At 60.9% G+C, this 26,731-nt stretch overlaps 1 protein-coding gene and 1 long non-coding RNA gene across 6 annotated transcripts in view; one reads left to right on the top strand and one right to left on the bottom strand.

Annotated features, from left to right (window-relative positions):
* Positions 1 to 91: 91 nt before the first annotated feature.
* ADAR (adenosine deaminase RNA specific) overlaps positions 92 to 26,731 on the bottom strand; it is a 38,636-nt gene continuing 11,996 nt past the window's right edge. Inside the window, exons 2-16 of one of the 5 annotated variants that reach the window (XM_040452780.1) lie at positions 17,789 to 18,957; positions 17,522 to 17,671; positions 15,862 to 16,045; positions 15,085 to 15,233; positions 14,451 to 14,595; positions 14,167 to 14,357; positions 6,286 to 6,511; positions 5,947 to 6,118; positions 5,695 to 5,788; positions 5,490 to 5,612; positions 5,080 to 5,213; positions 3,498 to 3,680; positions 3,094 to 3,206; positions 2,637 to 2,764; positions 92 to 2,500 (exon numbers count right to left, since the gene is read on the bottom strand). In XM_040452780.1, coding sequence (XP_040308714.1) covers positions 2,263 to 2,500; positions 2,637 to 2,764; positions 3,094 to 3,206; positions 3,498 to 3,680; positions 5,080 to 5,213; positions 5,490 to 5,612; positions 5,695 to 5,788; positions 5,947 to 6,118; positions 6,286 to 6,511; positions 14,167 to 14,357; positions 14,451 to 14,595; positions 15,085 to 15,233; positions 15,862 to 16,045; positions 17,522 to 17,671; positions 17,789 to 18,957 — 3,399 coding nt within the window. In that variant the 3' untranslated portion in view covers positions 92 to 2,262. Of the gene's footprint in view, positions 2,501 to 2,636; positions 2,765 to 3,093; positions 3,207 to 3,497; positions 3,681 to 5,079; positions 5,214 to 5,489; positions 5,613 to 5,694; positions 5,789 to 5,946; positions 6,119 to 6,285; positions 6,512 to 14,166; positions 14,358 to 14,450; positions 14,596 to 15,084; positions 15,234 to 15,861; positions 16,046 to 17,521; positions 18,958 to 22,878; positions 22,990 to 26,731 lie in introns of those variants that run through there. The other 4 variants (XM_040452779.1, XM_040452783.1, XM_040452781.1 and 1 more) reach the window with 4 other exon arrangements.
* On the top strand, positions 22,851 to 24,941 carry LOC121015667 (uncharacterized). Its single transcript, XR_005783921.1, has 2 exons — positions 22,851 to 22,960; positions 23,183 to 24,941. It is a non-coding gene; the product is annotated as an uncharacterized LOC121015667 (long non-coding RNA).

Here is a 26,731-nt window from a genome sequence, read left to right as displayed (position 1 = left end):
TCCCCAGTCCCTCCCCCTCTCCCCCCACCCAGGACCACAGCTCCGTCCATCCCCAGGTCCCCCCACCAGGAAGCCACGGCCGCACGCTTTCTAACAATTCAGAGTCTCCTTTTTTATTTCTGAGGAATGTATAACGTGAGTCACTGTTGCCGAGGGACACCTAAGAGCAGAACCGCAGCCACGGCCACACCAAGCCTGAGCTTGGGCTCTTCCCACCCAGCGCCTGGGGTCACACCAGGACCCAAACCCACAGAGCCTCTCCACGTGAGTACAGGAAATAGCTTCAGCGGTGACACGTTTCACAAGCGATAACCGGAGGGGGCACGACAGCCATGGTCCGGACGAACCAACTACAAAGATCATTTTAAAAAAAAAGGAAGAGGGCGTCCTGGTTACTAAAAACAAACACCGGACAAGAAAGTAGAGCAGGGCAGGAGGGAGCTCTGCCCCGTCCAGCCTTGCGGGGGTGGGCGGGGGTGCGGGGGCGCGGTGGGGGGGGGGGAGCGGGCAAGTCCCCGCACAGCAGCATCTCCGGCAGAAATCTCTTCCTACAGCAGAAACCGAAGGCGACAAGTTTGCGACGGCTCCTCTGACCTCGGGGCGCGGGGCTGGGGTTCTGAGGGCCGCGGGCTGCCAGCTAAAGAGGAGGCAGCCGGGTCCGAGCCGGGGTGCTAGCACCCAAGGTGGAGCGGGGCCCGCAGGTCCCGAGGCGCCTCCGCCCGGGGACGGGCACCGGTTCCCTGCCGGTTCCTCGGGACGCTTGGCTGTTCCGCAAAGACATCTTCAGTATGCTTTAAAACCTTGGGTTTTTTTTTTATTTTGGTCAGTTTTTGGTCAAAAGCACAGAGGAAACAGGAGCCACGAGAACAGGAGTGTGAAGGGGGGCGTATCTACCGCTGAAGAGGTGGGGGCAGACGGGGCCGCCTCGGCAGTAGTGTGGGGGTGCGGGGGGCGGGGGACAGGCTCCTCGGGGCGCTGGCGTGGAGCATTCTCGGACACACGCGGCCACCACCCGGAGGCGGGCTCGGGTCTGGAGGGGCAGGTCTGGAGCGCGTCCGGCTGACTCGGGCCCAGGGCTGGACTCCGGGGAGACGGAAGGCTGGGACCACGGGAGTCAACGCCGGCTGGAGGTGCGGACGGGGTCCCGCCTCACGGGGCTTTAGGACGAGCTGCTGTTTCATCTACAACTGCTGTCGGGTGTCAGCCTCTAAAGGTTCCCTGACGGGCAAGGAGACCTCAGGCCTGTGACCGGCCCTCCTGAAGCTACCTCGCAGACAAAAGCACTTGGATAAATGGAAAATTAAGTCTGACTTTTAAATCTGTGCAATTACAGGTTATCTGTAGCAGTTAAGAATCGACATTTATGACATTTTTAAAAACTCTTAATTTACCCACGACTTCGTCAAGTCTCACTGGCGTCACGGTCACGAGAAACACGCGGGCGGTACAGTGATCTGACCCAATGCGACATTGTGCCCTTGTTCTAAGTCCTGATTATCTGAGCGGGGAGGACCTGTTTCGGAGGACTTCTCCCACCAGTGGGTTGGGGTCTGTGGCCCTGCCGTCCCCTGCTGGCAGGACAAATCCCTAGGAATGCTTCAGGAGGGCAGCTGCGGCCTGGCGGTTTGGCGAGGCGGGTCTGTGCCCCCTGGGTGGTCGGCGTCGCCCCACAGGGCCCTCTGCTATCGCCGGGGGACCCCCAGGCTGCGCCAGCCCTCCCGGCCGCCCCGCCCCCTGTGCCGGCTAAAGTGCGAGGCCCGAAGGTCGCTGACCCCACGGCCCCGGGACTGACGGACTCCTAGATGTCTCGCCCGCTTAAGTTCGCCTCTCGCCCTCTGGGAGGAAAAGGAGAGACTCCGTGATCAGAAGGAGGGGATCGCAAAAGGGCCGCGGGGAGCCGGCGGGGAGGGGGTGGGAGGCGCGGACGGAGTCCGCCGCTGAAGCCCCCAGCCCTGCCAGGACTCAGAGCTGACGGGGCCCGGCCGAGATGGCAAGAGGTCGATGGCGAACACAGGGAGGGGCAGCGGGAGCCAAGTGGGGCTGGGCGGGTCGTGGGCGAGGACCCTCGTGCTTGCGTGGCGGGAAGAGAAGGCGCGCCTCCCCCCGCCCCCGCAGGCCGGGCGGGGGTGGGCACCCCCCCAGAGGCCGGGCACGCAGGAACCCAGTTCCCGGTGTCCCCGGCATGCCCCCGCCCCCGCCCCCACCCCCACCCCCATAGGACAGCACAGCCCGCCTCGCGCCCACCCTGCGGCGCCCGGCCCGCTACACGGGGCAGAGGTAAAAGTTCTTCTCCTCCTGGGGCTTGCTGACCCAGTTCCCGTAACCCATGTCCCTCAGACCCTTCTTGAAGTAGTTCTTGGCCACCTCATAGTCGCGGGCCGCCTTCTTGGCCTCCCCGTAGGAGAGTCTGAGCAGGTCCCTGCGGTACCGGAAGGAGCACAGCTTCTTAAACAGGAGGAAAATGTTCTTTTTGGAGACCCGGGACAGCTCGTTCCGCGGCCTGGAGGAACGAGAGAGCTCAGCACTGCCCGGGGACAGAGAGGGAGGGGAGCCCGGCGGGGGAGGTGCAGGGGGCAGCCGCTAAGCAGCCGCTAAGCTCTGGGGAACGCAGACGGGGCGGCCCCGCGGCTCCTCACCCGTCCACGGTGCCTCTGGTCCCATCCAGGATCTCCAGGTCGTAGCCGTCAGCCAGGCACCAGTTGACGCTGGTCTCCTTCGTCTTCCCGGATTGCCTCTTGGAGTCGTACACGCTGACGCGGCCAACCTGGCATAGATCCCGGGAGCGACGGGAAAGATGGAGACTTCCAGGAGAGGGTCCTGTGGCAGGGACTGGGGACTCCCAAGACACGGGGCTGGGGTGGGGGTGGGGGGGCTCGGGATCCCTTCCCGTATCTAGGGTTCTGTCTGAAGACTAGACTCACTGAGCCCTGCTCGACTCAAACGGGCTGCAGACAAAAGCAAGCCCTCGGCATCCAAGGGGACAGAGGGACTAGCCCCCGGGACATCCCCTGCCCACAGCGGACACAGGGGTGCCACGGGCAGGCTCACGTGGACGGGAGAAAACATCAAGGGGAAGTGGATGGGGCCACACACCTTGGGGTGGTTGACGATAAAGGGGGGCCGCAGTCCGTCCTCGAAGGCGCTCCCGTCCCTGGTCACACGGCAGCAGATGGCCCGAGTCAGATGCCCTTGGCTGAACAGGTAACCTGGGTGCAAAGAGGAAACCATGCCCATCTGTGCAGGGAGCGTGAAGAAGGTCCCGGTGGGGCCGTGAGGACAGAGGTGGCGCCCCGCACCCGCAGGCACTTCGGGCTCCGGGTGATCCTGTGGCTGGAGCCTGCTTTCCGTGAGCCACTGCGAGACCCGCCCGGTGAGCGCCTGCGCTGAGCCCGCCCCCCCCCCCCCCCCCGGGCGGCGGGGGGGCCACCGGACACGGCACAGCGCAGATGCCGCGTCAGCACCCAGCCACGATGCGTGCGGCCCGACGGGACCCTTACCCAGGGTGACAGACTTGAGGTACACGGGCTGCAGGAAGTGCGTCAGCAGCGCCCCCTGCAGGCCCAACACGTTCCAGCGCAGGATCTTGTCACTGCAGGACATGGTTCGGAGTCGCTCCCCCAGCCGAATGCCGTCCCACGTAGGCACGATGTCACTGGATTCCACTGGGATGGTGCCTTCCCCTGTGGAGGGACTTGGGTCAGAGCCACGGGGGCCCCTGGGCCAGGCCACTCCTGCCGTGGGGCTTCGACGCCTCACGCTTGGGCCAAGGCACTGGTGGACTCATTCTGGCCGCACCAACACCGTGCTCGGTGCTGGGAACAATAGCGAGCGAACCCAGAAGACCTCTGTGCCCCTGGAGCGTGTGTGCGGGTGAGGGGGCAGGAGGGGGCAGACAGACAGCAAGCGAGCAAATGCTCCACACACACACACAAACTCTGAACGGCGACAGGGCCCGGAGACTGGGAGGGTGGCGCAGCCGCCCGGGACGGACTTGCAGGCAAAGCAAGAGACGTGGAGAAGCCACGGCTGAATAACGGTTTCAGACACAGAGAACAGCACAAGCAAAGGCCCTGAGGCAGCAAGAGGTTTGGTTGTCCAGGTTGCCGACGAAGAGCCAGTGGGCCCGAGCCCTCGGCAGGTGCGCAGGTTTGGCTTTTATGTGCGGTGCACTGGGAAGCCGCCACGGGGCGCTGCTGCTGTGTTTACACCCAACGTGGGGCTCGAACTCGTGACCCCGAGATTATGAGTCACGTGCTCTTCCGACCGAGTCTGCCGGGCGCCCCTTGCTTTCGTCGTAACAGCTTTGCTGAGATAGAACTCACCCACATAAAGCACACGGTTCTGTGGTTTTTACTGCGTTCGCAGAGGCGTGCGACCCTCACCCCAGTCAGAACTTTCACGGCCCTAGGGAGAAACCCTGTGGGCTGGCCGGCCCCTCCCACCCCAGGCCCCAGGCGACGCTGGTCCACCCTCTGTCTCCACAGAGTCGCCCCCTTTGTACTCCGGACGCGTTGTATAAATGGAGCCACGGGGCATGTGACCCTTCCACTTCGTGTGTCCTCAGGGTCCAGCGAGGTGCCAGCACCGCCCCCTTTCGCGGCACCACGTGGACAGAGCCACTTTGTTCACCAGTGGGCAGACCCTGGGGCGGCTCCCACCTTCTGGGGACACAGCCAGGGGCCAGCTGCTGGGTCCCGGTCCCGGGCAGGGAGGTGACCCGGCCCGAGGGCGTGGGGGCAGCCGTGAGTGGACAGCCCAGGGCGTGTGCGCTTCGTTTCCCGTCCCTCCTGTTTTCCCCGCCCTCCCCGTGGCGGCAAGATCACCTCCCGGGGACCTGTGTTTCTGGCCAGGCTGTCCCCTGAGCTCCGGGTGGGCCCTAGGGCTCCCACATGACCCGCAGACTCAGAGCGGAGCCCCGCCCCCCCTGCGGTCCACGCCTGTCCCCGGGCCCCCCGCCCGGCAAAGCAGCCCTCGAGCTCTGGCAACAGACGCCGAGAGCGTGGCAGCTGTGCCTTGTCCCGGCGGTGGGCCCGGGCTCGGCAGTCTTCCTGTCCCCACAGGGGGACAGGTGCCACTCACCGTTCTCCACCTTGGTGCGCAGCTTGCCCTGTTTGGGGTTCTCGAAGACGGGGTAGTGGCGGGACTCGGTGCTCTCCACGGCACGGTCGCTGCAGGACTTGTCGAAGAGGGCGCCGTCCCCACACGGGGCCGTGCTGCGGGGCGCGGGGGCGGCCGTCAGGGCCTGTGCCGTGGCCCCGTCCAGAGCCCAGGGGCTCGGGAAGCGCGGGACGTGGAGGCGGCGAGGGGCTTCCCCTGCAGCCCCCGGGAGGGGGCGGCCGGGCACGTGGGCCACGCTGCGTCCACACGCCCCCAAGCGCAGGCCTCACCTCCGGGCCAGGACGCCCCCGGGAACCGACCGTGGAGCCTGGCGGGGCTTTGGGCGGGGACCGCGCGCGCCTGGCGTCCAGGTGGATACGGGGACCACACACCTGATGTACAGGTGGAAGGACACAGTCTTCTTGATCTGGAGCTTCTCGCCTCCCTTCGCGGGCTCGAAGATGCTGTCCTTCGCGGTCTGCGGGTTGTACTTCATCAGCTCGCTGTAGAGGAACCTGCGGGGACGGCGCCGTGAGGACGGCCGCCCTGGTGCAAAGGGCGGGGGCCCGAGTCGCGGAGGGACGGGCGGAGGCTCACCTGATGAAGCCTCGCCGGGAGATGATCTCCGCGTGGCAGTCGTTGACCGTCTCCCCCTTCAGGCTGAGAGAGTCGCCCTTCACGCAGCGGTTCCCTGCAAGCAGGGGCGGGGGGAGAAGGTGACCTCTCCGCAGGGCACGGCCAGCCTCCCGCGCTCGTGGCACCCCCCCCCCCCCCCCCCCCGTCCACGTGGACCGCAGCCGCTAAGAACCGCACGGCAGTCCGCTCCCGCCGCCGGGGGGCCCCACCGACCTGTCCCCAAGCTGACCACGACCCCCAGGTCGTCCGAGGCCTTCTTCATGATGACGGCGGCCAGGATCTTACGGCCGAGCAGGGAGGGCTGGAAGCTGTTGGTGAGGGCGTTGAAACAGCGGTGGCTGAGCATGGCTATCTGGTCGTGGAAGGTGCTGCCCGTCAGGGGGAGCTGTGGGCACAAGGCTGCGTCAGGCCCGCGGCGCGCCCACCCCCCCGCCCGCCCGTGCTGTCCCCGCTGTGCGTGCTACTGAGGCGCGGAGTAAAAGCCCCGGAGTGCGTCACAGGACAGCAAGGTAAGACCCCAAGAGAAGATGGCAGAAGAGTAGACGTCTTAACTGTCTTTGGCTGTGCTTCTGGGGACCTCGAGAGGAGGAGCATAGTTCTTCTGAGAGTGGCCCCTGTCACTGGGGTTACCTCTGTGAAACCCATGCGCTCGGCCTTCTCGTCCTCCCCAATCAGGACGCGGAGCGCCGCATCGGCCGCCTCCTGCTTGCCTTGCTTCTTGCTGTGGGCGCACACGGCCGGGAACCAGCGACCCCCGACTTTGGCCTGGTACACGAACCTTCGGGACGAGAAGCAGGATAAAGACACGCGCCCGGCTGCGACCGCGTCACCGCGAGGGGCCCGCGTGAGGCGCGGGGCACCGGGGACTCACGACGTCACGTCCACCAGATCCAGAGGTCGCCCGGACTGTTACTTACTGGTTTTGTCTACGCCGACTCTTCTTCAGTGTAGACGCGTTTATAAGGGAGACTTCGTATACACGGAAAACCGGGCTCACTTGTCACGAACTGAAAGTGGCCCCAGAACTGGATGACAACATCGTGTCACCAAACCTGAGGGGATGCGGCTGCCCGCGAGGGTTCTGGGCCCGCATCACAAAGTTCAGCAGGTCGGGGACGGGGCGTAAGGAAACACGGCAGGGGTACTTTTGTCCAGAACTTAGGCAGAAACGGCAGCGGCGCTCTCCCTCGAGGTTTAACACTCTACTTCGGAGCACCTGATTGCGTTTCCTAATTTCCCGGTCGGCCCAAGAGGACCCTGAGCTTGGCGTGGCCGGACGTGGAGACGTGCCTTAGGCAAGGGGCTCAGCTCTCACGAGGGGGCCCTGGGAGGGGCGCGCCTGGGCACGTGAGCCGGTCGGCCGGCCGTCCAGGCAGGGGCGGGAGAGCGTGACGGGGCGTCTCCCGCCAGGGTGTCAAGAATCCTAGCTTCAGCCCCGTCCCAAACTGCTCAGGCGGGAAACAGAGCCGGTCCCCCTACGCTCAGTCACGCCGAGCAGCCTGTCCGGTGCAGGGGACGCCCTGACTCCTTCCTCCACCACCCGGGGCGGGCGGGCCGGGGGGGGGGGGGGGGGGGGGGAGGGGGAGCAGGAGGAGGACAGGGACATGGCGTGACAGATGCCAGAAAGCAGCGGGGGCCAAACCCGGCCTCTGAGAGACTCCGCAGAATCTCACGCCTGTTCCGCGTGCTTGAAAAGTATGAATTCTTAGCACGAAGACAGATATGCGTGCAGGGCCTCAGACAGCTGCAGACCACAGCCATCAAGTGAGCATCGCGGTAAAGCGAGTCAGAATACATTTTCTGGTTTCCCAGTGCACGTGGAAATACGCTGGCGCCACACTGCAGTCTCTTAGCGTGCCGGCGCTGGGTCTAAAAACCCCACACGTACCTTAACTAAAACATTCTTTATTCCGAAAGAACGCTAACCACCACCTGAGCTGCCAGCGACTTGCGATCACGGGTCACAGATCACCAAACGTAGTGACGCAAAGGCTTAGATACCGTGACCATCACCACGACGTGGCGCAGAGACAGGAAGTGAGCGGAACAGTTGGAAAAACGGCGCTGACAGACGCGCTCGACCCAGGTTCCCGCAAACCTTCCGCGTGCAGCACCCGGTCCGTGGGAGCGCCAACGGGGTGTGCCTGTCCCGTCAGGGCCTGTATGTGTGGGACACGGGACCTGTCGCTTGAAAGCTACACACAGAAGCCACCAGCCACGGTCCAAGCGCTCCGTAAGCACGGGTCTGGGGGGAGGGGGGCGGCGGGCAGGGGGGACGCGTGCAGCCGGGGGGCCCGCTGGGAGGCTGGTGAGACGCAGGGCCGAGGGTGGGAGGTGGTGAGCGGCACAGGGAGGGCGGAGGGGCGTCCTGCACAGTGCAATGCGGGTAGGGGCGTGCCCGTCACAGGACTGCGGCTAGTACCCAACGCAGCGAGCTCCCCTCTCAGCGCCGACCTGGGCCGAGTTCGCTCCCTCCCGAAACGCCATCCTCCTCTTAAGCAACCGGAGGCCACCGCGTGGGCGCCTCTCCCTACTGAGTCGGGCCGCCGAGCAGACCCTCAACCCATCACACAACCCGAGCTCTTGGTGACATGCACGAGATAGGAGACCTCACACTTGTCCCTACCAAGGATCCCTGATTCGTATCTGGCGCCCGTCCACACAAATACAAATGTGGCCCCTCAACATTCCTGAATGAACGAACAAAGCTGGGAGAGCAGGAGGCCACCGACTGGTTTCGGTGCTGGAGGCGGGTGGAGGTTTGCGCCGAACCATATGCACAACACACGGGCCGAGGGACGGTCTGCTTGAAGGACGTGCGGGGGAGGGAAGCTGGCCCGCCCCTAGGGCTGTGGCTGTGGAGCAGAGGGAGAAGGAGAAGACGAGAGGCCAGAAGGCAGGCACGAAGAACAAGGCTGAAGCCAGGGAGGGCGGCTGGGCGCAAAGGGCAGGCGGAGGCCAGGAGCGCAACGCCTCTCCCTGTTCCTCCCGCCCTGTTCTTACCTAGTCAAGTAAAAAAGGATGGACTAGGGCAAGAGCTACAAGGAGTTCACGTAAGAGGAAACACAAGTAACACATAGATATGAAGACATCAACAACGTTACTTATTAGTAAAAGAAAACTTAAAGTAAGATGCCATTTTTGTGAGCTCTTCTCATTTAAGGACCTTTTAAAATTGAATAGTCGGGTACCCCACAAAAATTCAAACAGTTAAGAATATATCATGAAAGTCGGGGCGCCTGGGTGGCTCAGTCGACTGGGCGTCCGACTTCAGCTCAGGTCGTGATCTCACAGCTTGTGAGTTCGAGCCCCATGTCAGGCTCTGTGCTGTGACAGCCCGGAGCCTGCTTTGGATTCTGTGTCCCCCCCTCTCTCTGCCCCTCCCCTGCGGGAGCTCTGTCTCTCTCTGTCTCTGTGTCTCTCTCTCTCAGAAATAAGACATTAAAAAATTAAAGAAAGAAAAGAACATACAGCGAAAGTCAGGTATCTCTCATTCCGCAGAAGCAAACGCCGCCAGTTATCTCATCCCGCGAGAAGGGACCCTAGGTGGCCGTCCGCAAGCTCGCGCTCACATCCCTCCCTCCTGCACCCCAGACGGCCCACCCGCACGGGCGGATTCTGGCTCAGGGCTGCGAGGTGCTCCGTGGTGCGGGTACACCTCAGTTTCCTTCACCGGCCTGCGGAGGACACGGGCACAGACCGCCTGTCCCCGTCCCTCGTGGGTGTGGACTCCCAGGGGCGGCCCCACCTCGCCGTAACTACCGCACGCTGAGATGCACCACGGACGCCACAGGGTCGCCAACCGTGTGTATGTGTAGTTACAGAGGGAGTCGAGCACCTTCTATTGGTACTTCCTGATGCTCTTCTGGGGACAGTTCACCGTCTTTGTTTTCCTATTAGACTGGAAAAGAATCCCTCATTTTTAAAATTTTTTTTACATTGATTTATTTTTGAGAAACAGAGTGAGACCAAGCGTGAGCGGGGGAGGGGCAGAGAGAGGAGGAGACACAGAATCTGAAGCCGGTTCCAGGCTCTGAGCAAGCGGTCAGCGCAGAGCCTGACGTGGGGCTCGAACTCACAAAGCCTGAGATCACGACCTGAGACAAAGTCGGATGCTCAACCGACTGAGCCGCCCAGGCGCCCCAAGAATCCCTCATTTTTTTTTTTTTTAAATTTTTTTTTTTTTCAACGTTTATTTATTTTTGGGACAGAGAGAGACAGAGCATGAACGGGGGAGGGGCAGAGAGAGAGGGAGACACAGAATCGGAAACAGGCTCCAGGCTCTGAGCCATCAGCCCAGAGCCCGACGCGGGGCTCGAACTCACGGACCGCGAGATCGTGACCTGGCTGAAGTCGGACGCTTAACCGACTGCGCCACCCAGGCGCCCCAAGAATCCCTCATTTTTAAAGAAACTGGCCCTGAGTGTTTTTCCCTCAGGTGATCCTTCTAAGAAACACCACTTGTCCTGATAACCCGTCTCCATCTTTTCCCTCTGGGACTTCATCTGCTGTGTCTTGTTGGAGGCTTTGCCAGTCCAAGATGCTCGAACAGAAATCCGCACTTTCATCTAGTGCTTTTGGGATTTTACCTATTTCTCTGTGAATACACATTATACACGTATACGTATTATGGACGGTTTAAGATTTTATCTTTAAGCCCTCTCTACACCCAACGTGGGGCCCCAACTCACAACCCCAAGATCAAGAGTCACATGCTCCAGCGACTGAGCCGGCCGGGCGCCCCAATTTCCTATTTCAGTCCCGGACACGGCGATTCGATGTGACCGAGGACACGGACACCGGGGGTGAGACGTGGTGGGCAGCCTTCTCCCTGCCGCCCAGCCACTCCCGTCCCCCCGACCTGCAGCCCTGTGTCCACCACAGAGCCCGTCTGCGTCCACCTGCGGTGCGACCCGCCTTCCCCGCTCACAGGCCAATGCGCCACCGGGCACGGGGGGGGTTCCTCCCGCTCTCCATCTCCTAGCTCTTCCCCCACGTGGGTTTTTCATATAAAATGGGAATCACGTTTTCCAGGTGGAAAATCAATTCTACCAGTGTTCTATTGGGATCGCGCTAAATGTAAGTAATCTGGGGGCAGCTGCTCTCATCACGTGGGACTTTTCTACCTAATCAGAATCTCGGAGCCCGTGTGTTTCCCGCTCAGAACGCGCCAAGGTCTTTTACGCGTTTAGCGCCTGCTGCAGACAGGCTTTCTTCCACTACGACTTCGAACTGCCTGTTGCTGCAGAGAAGCTCTTGAGGTTTCCAGGTGATTTTCCGCTGTCCTGCTCTCCTGAATTCCCGTTTCTGTCCCGAATACTTCAGCGATGCGATCACATCACCTGCGAACCCTCACCTCCTACCTCCCTCTCTTCATCCTTCTCCGTCTTAACGGATGGCATTAGCTTGTGATGCTGGAGCACCACAGAGTAACGAGGACGCGACGCCCACGTGTCCCCTGACTTTACTGGGAGCAGCTCCAGGTTCGACGTGAAGGAGGCTGCGGGCTGCTGACTTCACACTTACTCTGTCACGCTAAGGAAGCACTCGACAGTTCGTGCTTTATCAACAGCTTGGCTTTTTAAATGGAACGGACGCTGAATTTTAACTAAATGCCCTTTTGGAATCTCTGGAGATGACCTGTGGGTTTTCTCCTTCCGTCTATTGGTAACGGTAACGATAACAATAAATATCTTAACACAGGCTGATCTTTGTGCCGCATTGAGTTCACTGCTCGCGTTTTACAACAGCAAAGAGAAGCATTTTGATACACGTTTCCAAAGTCCGCGTCAAGCCACTCCCCCTCTAGGACAGACCCACACAAGTGCCTGTGCCCATTGACCAAAAGAAATCCCAAGAGGACTTTTGCTTTTATGCAAAAAGGCAGAGCGGCGTTCCGCGTGGCAGGGGCAGCGTGCCCGCGCCCCCGCCCTCGCGGCTCAGATCCAGCCTCGGTAGCTCCAAAGCGGGTCTGAGCGCCCGGGCTTTATCTGGATGTATTCTGTGCACCTGTTAGCAAGACGCGTCCTAAGGAATCAGAAATGCCTGCGAGAGGGGACTTTTTGGGGTCTGGGAACGCTAAAAAAATCTGCATTTACTTAAACGAATGGCAAATGCTTTTTGCCTTACGCCACTTGGCTCTGGAAAGACTTCTGAGGAATGGTTTACTCCCGGGGAAGCCCGTGATTCTGTACTGGTCACGGCGAAGAGGGAAGGACTGTTCTGTACTTACTGGTGCCAGAGCATAAGCATCGTCTCCTTGGAGGAAAACACAGCGATACTTATCAAAATTTCGAGCGCACGGAAGTTATTCACTGCAGCGCTCTCTGTAGCGGCAAAGTTTGGAGACAATCTGCCTACTGGTGCCCAGGGGGCTGGCGAGACGGTGGGTGAGCCCGAGCCCTGGGCACCGCAGGGACGCCTCTGGACATAGAACGGGACGGGAGACGCAAAACTCCACGGTTACACTGTCGTGTGGAAGCAGCAGGCTAGACACCAAAGCGTGTCTGCGCTTCTGCGTGACACAAGGGACACGCGGCAGCTCGGCTCGCGTCGTCACACAGAGACTCTGGAAGGACGCGTGGTATAAAGTGATGACATGCCGGGGTGGGGTGTGTGGGGAGGCGGGCGCGGGGCCAAGGGGAGCAGTCAGGACGAGGCTGTTGGGTCTCATTGTGAGTCGTCTATCACCTACACGGAAACCCAAACCCTTCGAAACCGTGTGTGACTTCTAGCCCAGAAACCCCCTCCTGAAAACGGACGGCACAGACACACAGCACCAAGACTGCCTCTAGGAGCAAGAGCGAGTCCGACCCCGTCGTCACTGAAGTCGGTGAGCTCAGTGACGCAAAGTGAGGGCTTCAACATCGACAGCAACGTTCTCTTTCTTAAGCCAGGTGCTAGGTGTCCCCTACCAGGTGTCCCCCAGGTGGGGGGGTGTCCATTTTCGGAAAAGACCTTTTATATCTCTTGCCCGATAAAACAACTGTGAAACCATAAGCATCTATTCGAGGAAGCTGTGGGTGGCGCCAGTCGATGGAGCACGTGGCTCTTGATCTCAGGGTCGTGAGTTCGAGCCCCACACTGGGTTCAGAGATTATGTTAAAAAAAAAAAGATTGGGGCGCCTGGGTGGCTCAGTCAGTTAAGCGTCCGACTTCAGCCTAGGTCACGATCTCATGATTCATGAGTTTGAGCCCCGCGCTGGGCTCTGTGCTGACAGCTTGGAGCCTGGAGACTGCTTCCAGATTCTGTGTCTCCTTCTCTCTCTCTCTGCCCCTCCCCTGCTCATACCCCGTCTCTGTCTCTCAAAAATAAATAAATGTTTAAAAAAAAAAAAAAAAAGATTTAGGGGCTCCTGGGTGGCTCAGCCAGTTAAGCACCTGATCTTTGGTTCTGGATCAGGTCATGATCTCATGGTTTGTGGAACTGAGCCCTGCATGGGGCTCCAAGGATTCTCTGTCCCTCTCTCTCTGCCCCTCTCCCGACAAATAAATAAATTTTTTAAAGATGTAGAAAAAATACAGAAATATGTAGCTGTGGAAAAGAGTCTGATAGATGTGTGTACCTGAGTTATATATGACCTCTAAGACACGCTGCTAAGGAGCCAGCATAGAACAGAAGATATAACGTACGCCTATTTTTGTTCAAAAAGCAGAATGAGGGGCACCTGGGGGGCTCAGCTGGTTAAGCGTCCAACTCTTGCTGTCGGCTCCGGTTGTGATCTCACGGTTCTGAGACTGAGCCCCGTGTAGGGTTCTGCACTGAGCCTGGAGCCTGCTTGGGATTCTTCCCCTCTCTCTGCACCTCCCCCTGACCTCTCTCTCTCTCTCCTCACCCTCTCTCAAAATAAGTAAATAAACTTACCAAAAAAAAAGCAAAATGGAAAGAAGATGCACTAATACAAGCATGGAAGTTTCTAGAAGTATTGTGGAAACTGGTAACGAGTCAGAAGGAAACCAGCAGAGAAAGGAGCCTTTCCCCCGCATACTCCTTCAACTGCCGGAATGATTTTTTGCACGTTCCTTTAAAACTTGAAACCAGGGGCGCCTGGCTGGCTCGGTCGGTTAAGGGTCCAACTTCGGTTCAGGTCATGATCCCGTGGTTTATGGGTTCGAGCCCTGCACTGGGTTCTGTGCTGACAGCTCGGAGCCTGGAGCCTGTTTCATATCCAGTGTCCCCCTCTCTCTCTGACCCTCCCCGGCTCACACTCTCTCTCTCTCAAAAATAAATAGACGTTAAAAAAAAATTAAAACTTGAAATCAGTTAAAAGCAAGAGGAGCCTGCTCACGCGAACCCTCTGGGCGGCCCCTGAGCGTCCTGCAGGTGGCCACGCAGCCAGGACGGGGCCCCGGGGGGCCCCCCCCCCCCCCCCCCGGCCACTGCAGCCTGCACGGCCCTCCTCCCCGAGGCCACGGCGGGGCCGGCACACTCACTTGGGCTCGTGCGGGGGGCCGGACTGGTCGACCAGCTTGAACTCGGCCGCGAAGCCGTGGGAGCGGGCGTACTCCAGCAGGCCGCCCACGGGGTTGGTGTTCAGGTATCTGACGAGCTCGCCCACCCTCCTGACCTTGCTGGGCATCCCGGACTCCAGGTTCTCAAACGATTCCACGCTGGCGCCTCCGGGCTGAAGGAGAAGCGGCCACGCAAAGAGGAGCCGTAAGCGCCTGTGGAAAGCTGAGGGGCGACCCCGAGCCCCTGGGCGGCGACGGCGGCCCACCTGTGTGTCGGAAGGCGCCGAGCTGGTGGCCTCCCCGTGCAGGGCCTTCATGGCCTCCTCCGCGGCCATCTGCTTCGCCGCCTTCTTGCTGGGGGCACTCACGGTGGGGAAGGTGTGGGCTCCCATAGCGACGCAATACTGGAACCTGGCGGGAGGGGTGGAAACGCGCTGACGGGACGCGGCCCGGCCCCCCGCCGGGGCGACCTCTCGGGGCCGGCGAGCCCTCACACACGTCGCCTCTGTGCCTTGGCCCCTGCGGCCCCGCCCCCGGCCCCCTCAGCCTGGCTGACCCCCGTGCCACGCGTGGGCCTCAAGCCGGGTGCACCTCCTCCAGGGACCCTCCTCTCGAGCGTGTCGTGCGGGGCCGCGGGCACGCGGGTGGCACCTCTCGGAGACGCGCCGCCAGTACCCTCCGAGCCGAGGGTCTCCCTACCGCCCGGTCCCCGCTCCGCCCCGAGTCCCCCCCATCCCAGACTGTCTGCTCCACAGCTGCAACCCTGCCCTCGAGGCCCCCGTCTTGCACAGCGAGGACAGGTGTGCCCGCTCAGTGAGACAGTCTGCCGTCCCTCAGGAGGCCAGCAGAGGGCTCCCTTTGGAGGAAGCCTCGGCAGAGACACAGGACACAGTGATGTACTTGGGGTCGTGGGCAGGGCCTTCTCTGGACAGGAGGCGGAATTCACAGGAGCTCCCCAGCTTGTGCACGCACTCTAGCAAGGTCGTGACAGGGTTCTTCCCGGAGAAGAAGGGCGTTGCCGACGTGGCGCTGGGCTGGGACTCCGTGGTCTGGAGAGAACGAGACAAGAAAACACCTGAGAAACCGCTGGCTCATCCATCGTGGTGCAGGGAACGGGTAGGCCACAGGGTGGGGGGCTGACCTCCAAAGGAAGGGGGTTCGGGGGTTCTGGGCCTGTGCCACAGGGAAGGGGGAGTTCTTTAAACGTCCCGGGTCTCAGGGGCGCCTGGGTGGCTCAGTAGGGTAACCGTCTGACTTCGGCTCAGGTCATGATCTCACGGTTCGTGAGTTCGGGCCCCGCGTCGGGCTCTGTGCTGACAGCTCAGGGCCTGGAACCTGCTTCGAATTCTGTGTCTCCCTCCCCTCAGCTCCTCCCCTGCTCACACTCGGTCTCTCTCTCAAAAATAAATAAAGACTACACGTTCCAGGTCTCATTTCTTATCTGCCAAGAACGGGGCTTGGCCTCGGTCTTCTTTAAGGTCCCTTTCCAGTCTGGAGGTCTGTAACTCCAGGTAGGCCGGGGACGTGGGCAGGCAGGGGGGTTGGGCCTGAGGGGAGGAGGCACGGGGAGGTATGGTGGGGGCAGGAGAGGGCACGGACCCATTATTTGCGTTGAGGCGGCGTGCAGAGGCGGGTTAAGATGTGGGTATGTTGGTGATGTGGGGACAGGACGCCTACCTTCTCCGACCCCTTCTCTACGGAGCAGTCGTAGGGCTCTTCTGCCCGCCCGCTGTCCCGGGCTTTAGCCTCCTCGAGCAGGATGCTCATGGCTTTGAGGGCTGCGTCCTGCTTGGCCACCTTCTTGCTGCCAGCCTCTGCTGGGGGAAACTCTCGGCCACCAATGATGACTTGGAATTTAAATCTTGATGGAAAGTGAGACGTGTGAGTGCTGGCCCGGCCCTCCCTGCCGCCCTCTCCACAGGGCCCAGGACCCTGAAGCCTCTGCCCCACCAAGGCGGAAGGGCCCTGCCTGGCGGAAACAAAGCGGCCAGGGCCTGCGTCCCCAGAGCTCGTTAGAGTGAGCACTTGGGGGACGCCTGTGGCCTGCTGACACTAAGTTAAGACAGAGCCTGTGCAAACAATGACGAGCCACAGCCACCACCACCGCCACGTCTGCGGTCGGCCGGCCGCCTCTGGGGGGCTCCTCGCTGCCCAGCCTCACGCGCCTGACACCCACGGGGTCAGGTACCTGCCACTTCTGGGGCCTGCCTCTGTCCCCAGCCTCCCTCAGAGACACAGAGCTCTCTGCTTTTGAGTCCTTCTACAGCTCTGTGTGTGAAGCTGGAGAAGAAAGGACTCCCCCTTGTCAAGCAGAAAACCAAAAAGCCTTTGTTCTAGGCCTCAGGACTTCGCTTGGACCTCCTGCATTCAAGTTTTCAAATTTGTTCCGCTCTTTGCTCAACCTGGGATTTCATTTAGGAAAGTAGGTCAAGTTTCTGGTTCCCCGGGTCTTCTGATGTACCTGATGCTGTCTTACAGCTGGAGTTACAGGCAGGCTGGCCACAGAACCCGCTGCCCCCCAGTGTGGGGGGAGGGGAGAGCCTGCCAGCCACCGGCCTCCAGCCCAGAGAGAAACAGGTCCTGGCCTCGCAGCTTTAGGACCCGCCCCCCGCCCCCGCCCCCCCCCCCCCCGCCCGCCCACACCCACCCTGCAAGAGACAGGGTCAGCCGCGGCTGGGAAGGCGGCCCGTGGCGAACGCAGAGGTTAGCGGAACCCTCTCCCACCCCAGCTCTCCACCAGGCCCTTCGGCAGCCCCTCTGGGCCCACCCGCCTCCCTCGGTCTGTCCAGGGGCCTGCAGGGACCTTTGGGGCCGGGCCCGGCCGGCTGCCTGAGTGAGGAAGTTTCTGAGTTCACAGCTCAGGAGCCACAGCCGGGGCTCGCCCACCCACGTGTGCAGAAGCGGCGGGTGAGATTAGAACCGCCACCTTCAACGGGCAGGTAGCCGTGAACTCGGAAGCCACCCTCTCCCGGCAGGAGCGGGGTGGGGGGGGGTGGGACCTGAAGCTACTTCCTGGCCCGGCTCACCCGTCCTGTGCCTCTCTGGAAAGAGGGGGAAGGCACACGGAAGGGGCGGGGAGTCGTCTCCATCACCCGCGCGCGGCCCGCGGGGACCCGGGCACCACACTGAGGCACGAGAGCCGGCCCTGTCCCCGAGAGGCTGCGTCCCAGCCAAAGGCCCGGCCCGCCCCTTGCTCGGCCCGGCCGGGACTCTGGCTGACTCCCTGCTCTACACCCGCAGGCGGGGCCGACGGGGCGGTTTAGCCAAAGGGCAGAGACACCGAGGGGGCAGGGGGGGCCAGGCGGGGCAGGCGGCGCGGCCCCGGGCGGGCTCTTACCGGGGCTCGTGGGGCGGCCCGCTCTGCTCCAGCAGGTGGAACTCGCAGGGCTGAGCGGCGAACTGGGCGTACTCCAGCAGCCCGCTGACGGGGTTCTTCAGCTGGCACTCCGCCAGCTTCTTGTAGGGCGAGCACCGCGGCCAGCCGTGACCGTAGAAGGAGGGCATCTCCATGATGGCTCGAAACTCACCTGGGGCTGCGCGGATGCTGTTCAGGTCATCTGGGATGTCGTCCGTGGCCCACTGGCCGTTTTCAAAGTCCACGTACCCTGTCTTCGAGGGGCCGTTGTCCCGAGCGGGCGGCTTTGGCTTGGCCGGCTCCGGCGCGGCCTCCCGCCCGCCCTCCAGCCTCGCGGCAGGTTCCCGGCCATTCTCCGCGTCTTCTACGGCCACCGCGTTGTCCGCGGCATGGGGCACGGCCGCGTCGCGGGGCGGGAGCGCCACCACGTCTCCCTCGGCCTCAGGGACGGCAGCCGGACCGGCCTCGGGCGCGCCGTCCGGGTCTCTCTTTATCTGCATCCGCTCGCGCTTCCTGTCAGTCAGGTACCACACCGGGGGGGTCGTCCCCTGCCGGCACACGTCCCCCTGCCGTTCCAAGTCGATCAGCACGGCACTGACGTCTCGGGCCTTGCTGAGGCCGATGTTTTTGGCCAAGTTCAGGGCAGAGGCGTTGCACACGTTGAACAGGTAGCTGCAGATCTTCTCTTTGATCTCGGCCATGTCCGAAGGCTCAGGAGCGGCTTCCGACTCAGACTCGGAGCTCCGGTCTTCAGGGTCCAAACCCTGAGGGTCCGGGTTCCCAGCGTCCTGGCGAGCACGGTCTGCGTCGGCTACTTGGCTGCGCGGGTTCCAGGCCTGAACCGCGGGGGCGATTCTCCACAAGGGGGGCGTTCCCGCCTCCCGATGGAGCTCACCCTTCTTCGCCAGGGAATATAAGACTCGGTTGGCTTCCTTCTTTGGGACTCCGAGCTTCCCAGCCAGATCATGTGCTGTGGCCGCCTTCCCTTCCCCCAGCTCCCGCAAAAGCTCTAAGACCGTCCGTTCCTGGCCCTGGCTGATACCCAGGTCCTGGAAACGTGAGGAAAGCCTGTCGACGCCTCTCCTCGGCAAAGCCCTGCCACGTGGGGCAGGACGCCAGGACCCTCTCTGGAGCACCTGACTTCCGGGAGGCACGCCCCTGGGGAGACCCCAGGCCCCCAGTCCTCTGATTCTGGCAGGCGGCCCTGGAAGCCGCGGCCAGAGCGCAGGGGCGAACGGTGGCAGCGAAGGGGTCTGCTTTCCGGTGACGGGCACGGCAGGGAGCCGCCCCCTGAGAAACTCTATTTGCTGGAGCTGGAAACTATTCGGGTAAGACCTCGGCCCTGGCTGCTGGTGTCTAAGCTTGCCGGGCTCACAGCCTTGAACTGGGTGGGAGTGGTGCCTGTGGAGGGAGAACCCCTGCAGAAGAAGACGGAGAAGAAAGCGCGTTAGCAGGGCGGCGGTGAGCCCGCCCCCCAGGTCGGTACTGCCTGGGGCGCTGCCCCTGACTCTGGAGGGGCGGGGTGAGGGACGAGTGGGCATGTGACCCAGCAAGGGTGCCCCCCCCCCCCCAGCACTGCCTGGGGACCGCCAGAGGGAAGCATGAGGGAGCACGCGAGGGCTCTCGGGCCGCAGCCGAGCCTCTCCAGCAACCTAGCGCCCTCCTTCCCCTTTGGCAGGATTCTGGGGAGTCGAGAGGGAATCCTTCCACCTTCTAAAGTCACTACCCTTCTGAGATTAAAACAAACACACAAACAAATGTTACTTTGTTTTAAAAACAAAAGCAGAACAATAACCTCAAAACGCCCAGGGAGTCAAGGGACCAGGAAGCAGCCTCGGCAGGGCCCCAGCGGCTCTCCGCGGGGTCCCGTTTGGACCGGGGAAGAGAAGGAAACGCGCACGGGGACTGATGAGCCGGAGGCCCTCACGGGCGCCCAGGATCTGGTTTTGGGGGGCTGGACGGCTTCCTTGGGAAAAAAAGGCCACTCCGTCCTCACACTTCAGCGTGGTGCCCACATACGGAAGAGACGCCGGGCACTTTGACCCAAAGCCTCCGAGGCTGGACGTGTACAGCTGGCAGAATCCTGTTCCCCGGCACGGCGGCCCCGGGCCCCCTCAGGCTGCCACACCTTTACCAGAACACCGGCACCCGCGAGCCCGTCCCGCCCCGGCACGGACCAGGCTCACCCCCTGCCCCGCCCCGGCTCCCCGGAGGACAGCGGTGGCCAGAGGTGCTCAGGGACCCGGGGGTCAACATACACCCACAGTGCTCCTCGCGCTCGTCCCCTTGTCTGAACTTCCCGGAGGCTCCAGGGACCTGCTGGCAGCTGTGCCTTCAGTGACCCTCACCCTCTGCCCCCCGCATCTCTGGTCACAACGAGGAGACTCTGGCACTTGGCTGGCCACGCTCCGGCACCCTCACGTGGGCTCCTCAACGGCTGCCACACGAGGGGCCCGTCCGCTCCTCACTCACTCCCCCGTTACTCTAGCCAAGGCTGCCACACCTCAGACCTGCACCTCGCCCCAGGGTCGGGAAGCTTCCGAACGGGACCAGACGGGTCTTCGACCGAGCGGCCAAGGCAACCACACACAGCATGGAGAACAAAAACACGCGGTCTGAGGGCTGCAGTTTGCAGATTCCTGCCCCTGCCCGAGGGCGACCCCCCCCCCCCCGTCTGTACACCTCCCACCGTGCTCCCGTGGGGCTCCCGTGGGTCCACGGCTCCTGAGGCTTCCTGCCCTCCACTCGGGGCCTCGGGGCTGGTCCCTCTTCTGCCCGAGGCCCCTGCCCCTCCTCCTGCTCCAAGGCTTCCACGGACACGCAGAACCCCTGCTCCTGAACTTGGGTCAGGTGTCCCCCTGCGGTTGGCTTTGGTGGCCGTGCACTGGCAGCTCTTCACCATCGGTCCTCCTGCCGCCTCCCGGGGAGGACGGCACCAAAGGGCTCCTGCCACCTGTCCGTCCGCGTCCCTTTCTCCCACCCTTACGTATAACCAGTCCCAAGATTTTGTCCAAGGGCCGCTCTGCCTTCCCCTTGATCTCCTCCACGCCACCCCCCCTCTTCAGAAACAGTGTTCAAATCTAGTCTCCGCAGCCACCGCCTCGTGCTGAAGCTCAGACGACCCGCCCGCTCACGTTCCGCCACAACCTCAGACGCCACACACTCTGGACCAAACTAACCTCCTCCCCCCGCCCCCCCCCCCCCGCTTCTCATAAAGGTGGCTTTTTCCAGCACCAGCCTATTACCTCTCGCCCGGGCTGCCACAAAGCCTGCACTCGATCCCCTGTCCCTGCGCTCTCTGCCGCCCCCATCACAACTCTGACCCAGTCCCTGGACAGCTCCTTAATGCCACCTTCCCTGGAGACCTCGGACTCCCAGCCCTCTGGAGTTTCCTCTGCTTGAACCCCTCCCTCTCAGCTTTACCTTTCAGCATACTACCGCTTTTCTTGTTAATGGCACAGACTGGTAGGTGCTCTAGAAATTACTCAAGCCTCCGCTCCCAATATTCCGCAGGTAGTACCGATGGGGGAGGGGCACAGTCCACTTCACAGGGAGCTCCGGAGGGAGGAGGACCTCCCTCGTCCGTTATCGCTGCACTCCTAGCGCTAAGACAGCTCCAGCCACAAAGCCGATCCTGAGCCAACGCTTGTTGAAGTGTCTGCCGAACAAGACGACCCCATCTCTGTTCCTCCTGCTGCACCCCCCCCCCCCCCCCCGCACCATAGTGCTGTGCCCAAGCGAACGAGGGCACAGAGGGAGCTGCGCCCCCACAGGGCTGTTATAGGGACTTTAGGGATTTTCCCGTTAGCTGTCGCAGTGACGCGGGTAAAAGAATTTTTTTTTGCAGAGCGGCTGAAGTCAGTTTCTAGCTAGCTGCTTTCTAGATTTGAACTGCTACTACTTGGCAACACTTGCAAAATATCTGAATGTCCCCCTACAGATGAGGGGCTGAGCTAGTGAGCTAGTGAGGCTATGGGACAGCATGGCTTTGTGGTTTTTTTTTTAAACAGTGTGTTGTAATCTACCTGTATTCACCTGGAAAAATTTAGGAATGACACAAAGTTAAGTTAAATTACAAAAAGGCAACTTGAAGAACATTATGATCTATAATCTCATTTTGGAAACCGAAACCCCCCCAAGGATATACGCATGCGCATATATACGTGTGCAGAGAGTGAACACGGAGAAAAGGGAAGGTATACTGTTTGCTCATAGCACTTATTTTGAGGAAATCTACAGGGAGGTTATTTTGTCTTTACGCCCCCTTAAGTCTCCTGAAAGCCAAGCCCAGCCAAAGCGTGGCTTGGGGACAGCCCTTGGGAGCCACTGAACGGGAACGAGAGCAGGACAGCGGCAGCCAGCTGACGGGGACCCTTCCAATGTCTCAACATCTCCCAGCCGGTCCGCGTTCACCGGCCTGTAAATTCGCTTTCGTGTAGTTGCAGGAATCTCGGCTCAAGAGCTGAGCCCCCACCTTTAGCACACGGGCTCCACCGGGCAATAGACTGCTCTGGGCGAAGGAACGCTTTCCTTTCAGACCGGGAATCCCTAGCCCTTTGGCAGAGGGGAACGAAAAGCACGCGTCTTTGAAAAACGGAGGCAAATTTTACACAAAGCGCATCCTCTGGCGTATATCCTATGCGTTCTGATCGCACAGAGTCCGAGCACGCGCGGCCCTATACTGTGGCCACAACCACGACCCGAGCGCCGCCTGTCCCCACACCCCGCCCCCACAGCCGCTCCTCGGCCCATCTGTTTCCTGTCCCCCCAGCGCAGGGCGTCCCAAAGTGTCATGTAAATGGACTCGTGGCGTGTAGTCCTTTGAGGCTCGCTTCCGCTTAGCAAAGTGAGCCTGAGGTTCGCCCGTTGTACCAGGGCTGTACCAGGCTCCGTCCTCTTGCTGTTGCCTAGCGGTACAGCACTGTCCCGATCCCCCGGGGCGCTGGGCCAACCACCTGTTGAGGGACGTTTGGGTTTTCCAGTTTGGGGCAGCGATGAATAAAGCTGCTGTGTACAAACTTTCTCCCACAGGTGGTAAGGGCTGGTTTTCATTCCCCAGGAGCCTCAGGGAAGTGGAAGGCGTGCAGAGAGGGTACGCCTATCAGTGAGGCACACTGCCCAAGAGGCGCCAGCGCTGGGCGGCTTCAGAAAGGCAGGGGGCCGCCTGCACCGGGGCTCAGGCCGGGCGCCCTTGCCCGCTGCTCGGCTCTGCACAATCGAGGGGCACGACGCAGACGCCCAGAATGCGGCGCGCGCACGCCCACCCACGCTCACACGCCCACCCACACGCACACACGCAAACGGGCGGGCCGAGGCCCGTCCGGGCGCGACCGGCTCACCTGCCTGGGGTCCATGGCGCCCACGACGCATGACCTGGAGCGGCGCTGGCGACCCTCCCCCTCCGGGCGCTCCCCTCCCCAGGTGGGCCGCCCCCCCCCCCACCTCCGGGCAGACGCACTCGCCCCCGGGGACAGCGCAGTAGGCAGCCTGGGCGCGCGGCCGGCCTGGCTGCGGCGAAGTGGCCCGGCTCAATTTCACTTTCGTTTCCTCCGAAGGACCGCCTCTTTGGGAAGTTTAGCGGGAGGAGGGGTTTGAGCGGAGCCAACAGACGCCGCTCTAACCGATCTAACCCTCGGCTTGCAGGACCACTGGAGTCACTCCTTCGGGAAGGCGACTACGCCCCACATGCCCTGCCCCGCCCGGGACCCCCGGGGCACAACTCCCGCCCCCCCAGCCCAGTTCTGTGGAAACAGCCCGAGGCTAGGCCTCTGCCTCAGCCGCCGTCCCCCCGCCCCCCACCACTTACCCTCCCAGCAGGTTGTGAGCGACTTAAACCCACCACCGCTGGGGCACCATTTAGGGTCTAATGGTGACGCCATCCCAGCACGCCTTCACAGCTCTGCCAGGTAGGCAGGCTTGACTCCCAAATTACGTGCAAACTGAGGCCTGAGGCGGGCTGCTGATAAACCCAGGCCTCACTCTGCACCCCCACTGTGCGCTCACTGCAGTTAGGACTCCCCCAAAGATAACTTCTGTTGTCTGCTGGGGGAAATTCAACTGATCTCACGTAGGCTTGTCCAAGAGGTCAATCCTATGGTCAGTAGTCCACATTCCTCCCCAGTGAGAAACTGATTTCCTGTTTCATCGCCATTTCGTCCCCACGGCCTGTGAGGTCAGGATGCCCGGCTGGTGCCCTTTCCCTCCGGTCTCCCTGGAGCACCCAACCTCCAACTCCCCATGGGCAGTGGGCTGGGCTCCCCCTCCTGTGCGTCTGTGCGTGTCCTCCGAGGCTTAGAATGTACCTGTGGCGCTGCTTCTGACCAAAGGCTCTCAGGGGCTGCCTCAAATATCCTCTCCCCAGGAAGCCTCACCCAGCTCTGGGTTGGGGAGTGGGTGCCTCTGCAGCCCCTCATTTTGTGCTTCTCCGTTACTCCGCGCTTACCCTACAGAGCACTTTATCTGTGCTCTGAAAATGTCTGGGTCCTTGAACGCAGCTTCCCACACGCCTCCCACGTGCCAGGGAAGGGCAGGTGTCCTTGGGGAAGGGCAGGTGCCCTTAGCCAACAGTCTGCTGGGGAGGACCAGCACTCCCGACAAGGATCACAGTGCCGTGCCTCCTGACATTCTGCACTTAGTGACTGACCCATAATCCACTGCGTGGAAAGAATAATCGATGGGTAGAATGTAGCACAGAACTCGATGAAGCTGGAAAGATCAACAAACCTATGAAACCGCGCTCGATGTCCTCACATTGGGGAAATGCACGGGAAGGCCACAGAGTTACTGCCCACCCCCAGACCGGCCGCTCGACCACGTGGGCAGCAGCTCCCACTCCCTACTGGAAACCAGTTCACGATACGCGGGACAGGCAGGAATATACACGCCCTACAAGTGCGCAGTCCCACTTCTACACCTGGACGCACGTACACAGAGTGGCCTTACTGGGAACAGACAACCCGGAAACAGCCCAAACGTCCAGGAAAAGTACAACGGATAGATGGCGGCACATACTGGCGACGGAACGTTCCACGGCGTCAAACACCACAGAGCTGGAACCACACGCAGCACAGTGGGTCATCATCTAAACAGGACACCGAGCAAAGACACACTACCTGTCCACTTATATCACGTCCCAAACCAGGCAAAACTACAGCGGGCACCTCACAGAAGCCAGGACGGGGTCACCTTTAGGGAGGAAGAAGGGTGTTCCGACTGGGAAGCAACGTTCTGGGTGCTGGGCCGCAGCTCATGAAGTCACATACTTGGGCTTTATGTACATTTCTGCGTGGATGTGCTACACTTCACAATGGTAAAAGGTTAAAAACGAGAAACTCTCCGTACCTGACCCCGGCCAGTCTTCCTATGTTCTATTTTCCATTTAAGTAAAATGCGTTAGGTCTTACCTCTGTTTTCCTGCCTTCGGGCTAAACAATCCCATGGCCTTTGACCCTTCTACCAGAATGTTCCGGAAGAGCTTCAGTCACAGCTACAGGGAAGGTGCCTCTTCCGTCCCTTTAACCTCACATGGGAGGCGGTGCTGAAGCAGAAGGCTTCACTCCCCAACAGAGCGTCAGCTCTCTCCCGGAAACAGTGCCAACTGCTCCTCACCGTCCCAGCAGCTCCCTTACTCGCAAGCATCTCACGGCCCCGGGTGCTTGGCTCCCACAGGGCAGTGACGCTGCCGGCCATCTGTGCGCTGTGCTATCGTGGGGACTCCACACATTGGATGAAACACTTTCTAAAAACTAACCAAAAGTAACATGTCACTTGCAGAACGTTGCAGAAAATACCAAAGAGCAAACAGTCCAAATGCTCCCCCCCACCCCCACTGGTCTACCCTTAATTCACCAGGCTCTCCCCTCCCCGTGGTTCCTCTGTGCACAGTGGCACCGTGAGCACACAGGTGCCCCCCGCCCCCCCGGGGCCAGGAGTCCGGCTGAGAAATGACCCCAGATGCAAGTCGTCCTGACTACATACCATCCAGGGTTACCAGCTACGACCAGCCACCGGCGGAGAGCTACCCGCTAAGACGAGGTACAGAGCCCCTCACTCCTCGCTCGGTGTTCTCAAAGTTGGCCTTCCGCGTCATGGCTGCAGAACACTGGCTGCACCTGCCTTCAGGGGCCTGGATCCCCCCAAGCCCCGGGGAGGATCCGTTGTCACCTGGGCTGCAGAGTGGCTTTTAGTTTCCAATCTCTGCTATCTTTGCTTTTTAATTATGAATGGTGGTCTGGCTTTGTAGCGATTAATTTGGCTTGTTGTGTATAACCTGGCTGCTGCAGGGTGCATATTTACAAGTCCTCCTAGTCCCTGATGTCCTACAGCCAGACGGGGCTGTGCACAGGGGCTACATCGAATCCTCTCTCCCTTCTGTAAGGCAGATGTCTGCAAACTCCTTCCGTATTTGATCGCATAGTCCCGCGGCAAGAGGCACGTACTGCGTGTGAATGCAAGCTACTTAACTTGCAACACGCTATCAAAAAAAGTAACAAATTACTAAGCTATTTTTAACTATTAGGGCATCTCTTCAGAACAGGATATGCACATAAATAAACTCCCTTTCTTACCTTAACTCCTAGGAAACACATAATAAGCCCATTAAGCCCACGTTTATTGCCCTTTTTGGTCGCTGTTTCCCTTTTGGTCTTTATCACTGGGTTTTTTTATTGCACCACACCAACGTAACTTTCAACACCCTCAGGGCCTTCCCACATCGACCCCACCAGCTTTCTGCAGACAGACCGGTGACCTGCGGGCCCTGCGGACCAGTGCCCCTCAGCCGCGTTCGCCCTAACGCCTGTTCTGATGTTAATCACTAGACTGGCTTTTGAAATCGCAGCAGAGCAAAAGGGCTGCCTCAGGAGCCCCAGGAGACCGTGAGGTCTCCCTCAGCAGCAGGCAGGCGCCTGGACCCAAAGTCAGCCAGTAGAGGAGCGAAAAGTGGTATTTATCAACTGTCTATAGGCACCAGGCATTGTGATAGCAAGCATTATCGTATGTCAAAGACATAATATTAGGAAGAATAGCAAAACCATACTAATAGTAATGGCTAACAGGCTGTGCTACCTAGTTCACATGAAAGTTTATTTACTTAATGTTTATTTCATTTTTGAGAGAGCGTGAGCAGGGGAGGGGCAGAGAGAGAGGGAGACACAGAATCCGAAGCAGGCTCCAGGCTCCGAGCCGAGCCCT

This window comes from Herpailurus yagouaroundi, unplaced genomic scaffold, assembly GCF_014898765.1.
Source record: "Herpailurus yagouaroundi ecotype Mexico unplaced genomic scaffold, PumYag 207, whole genome shotgun sequence".
Lineage (NCBI taxonomy): Eukaryota > Metazoa > Chordata > Mammalia > Carnivora > Felidae > Herpailurus > Herpailurus yagouaroundi.
This window is presented reverse-complemented; position numbering and strand designations above follow the sequence as displayed.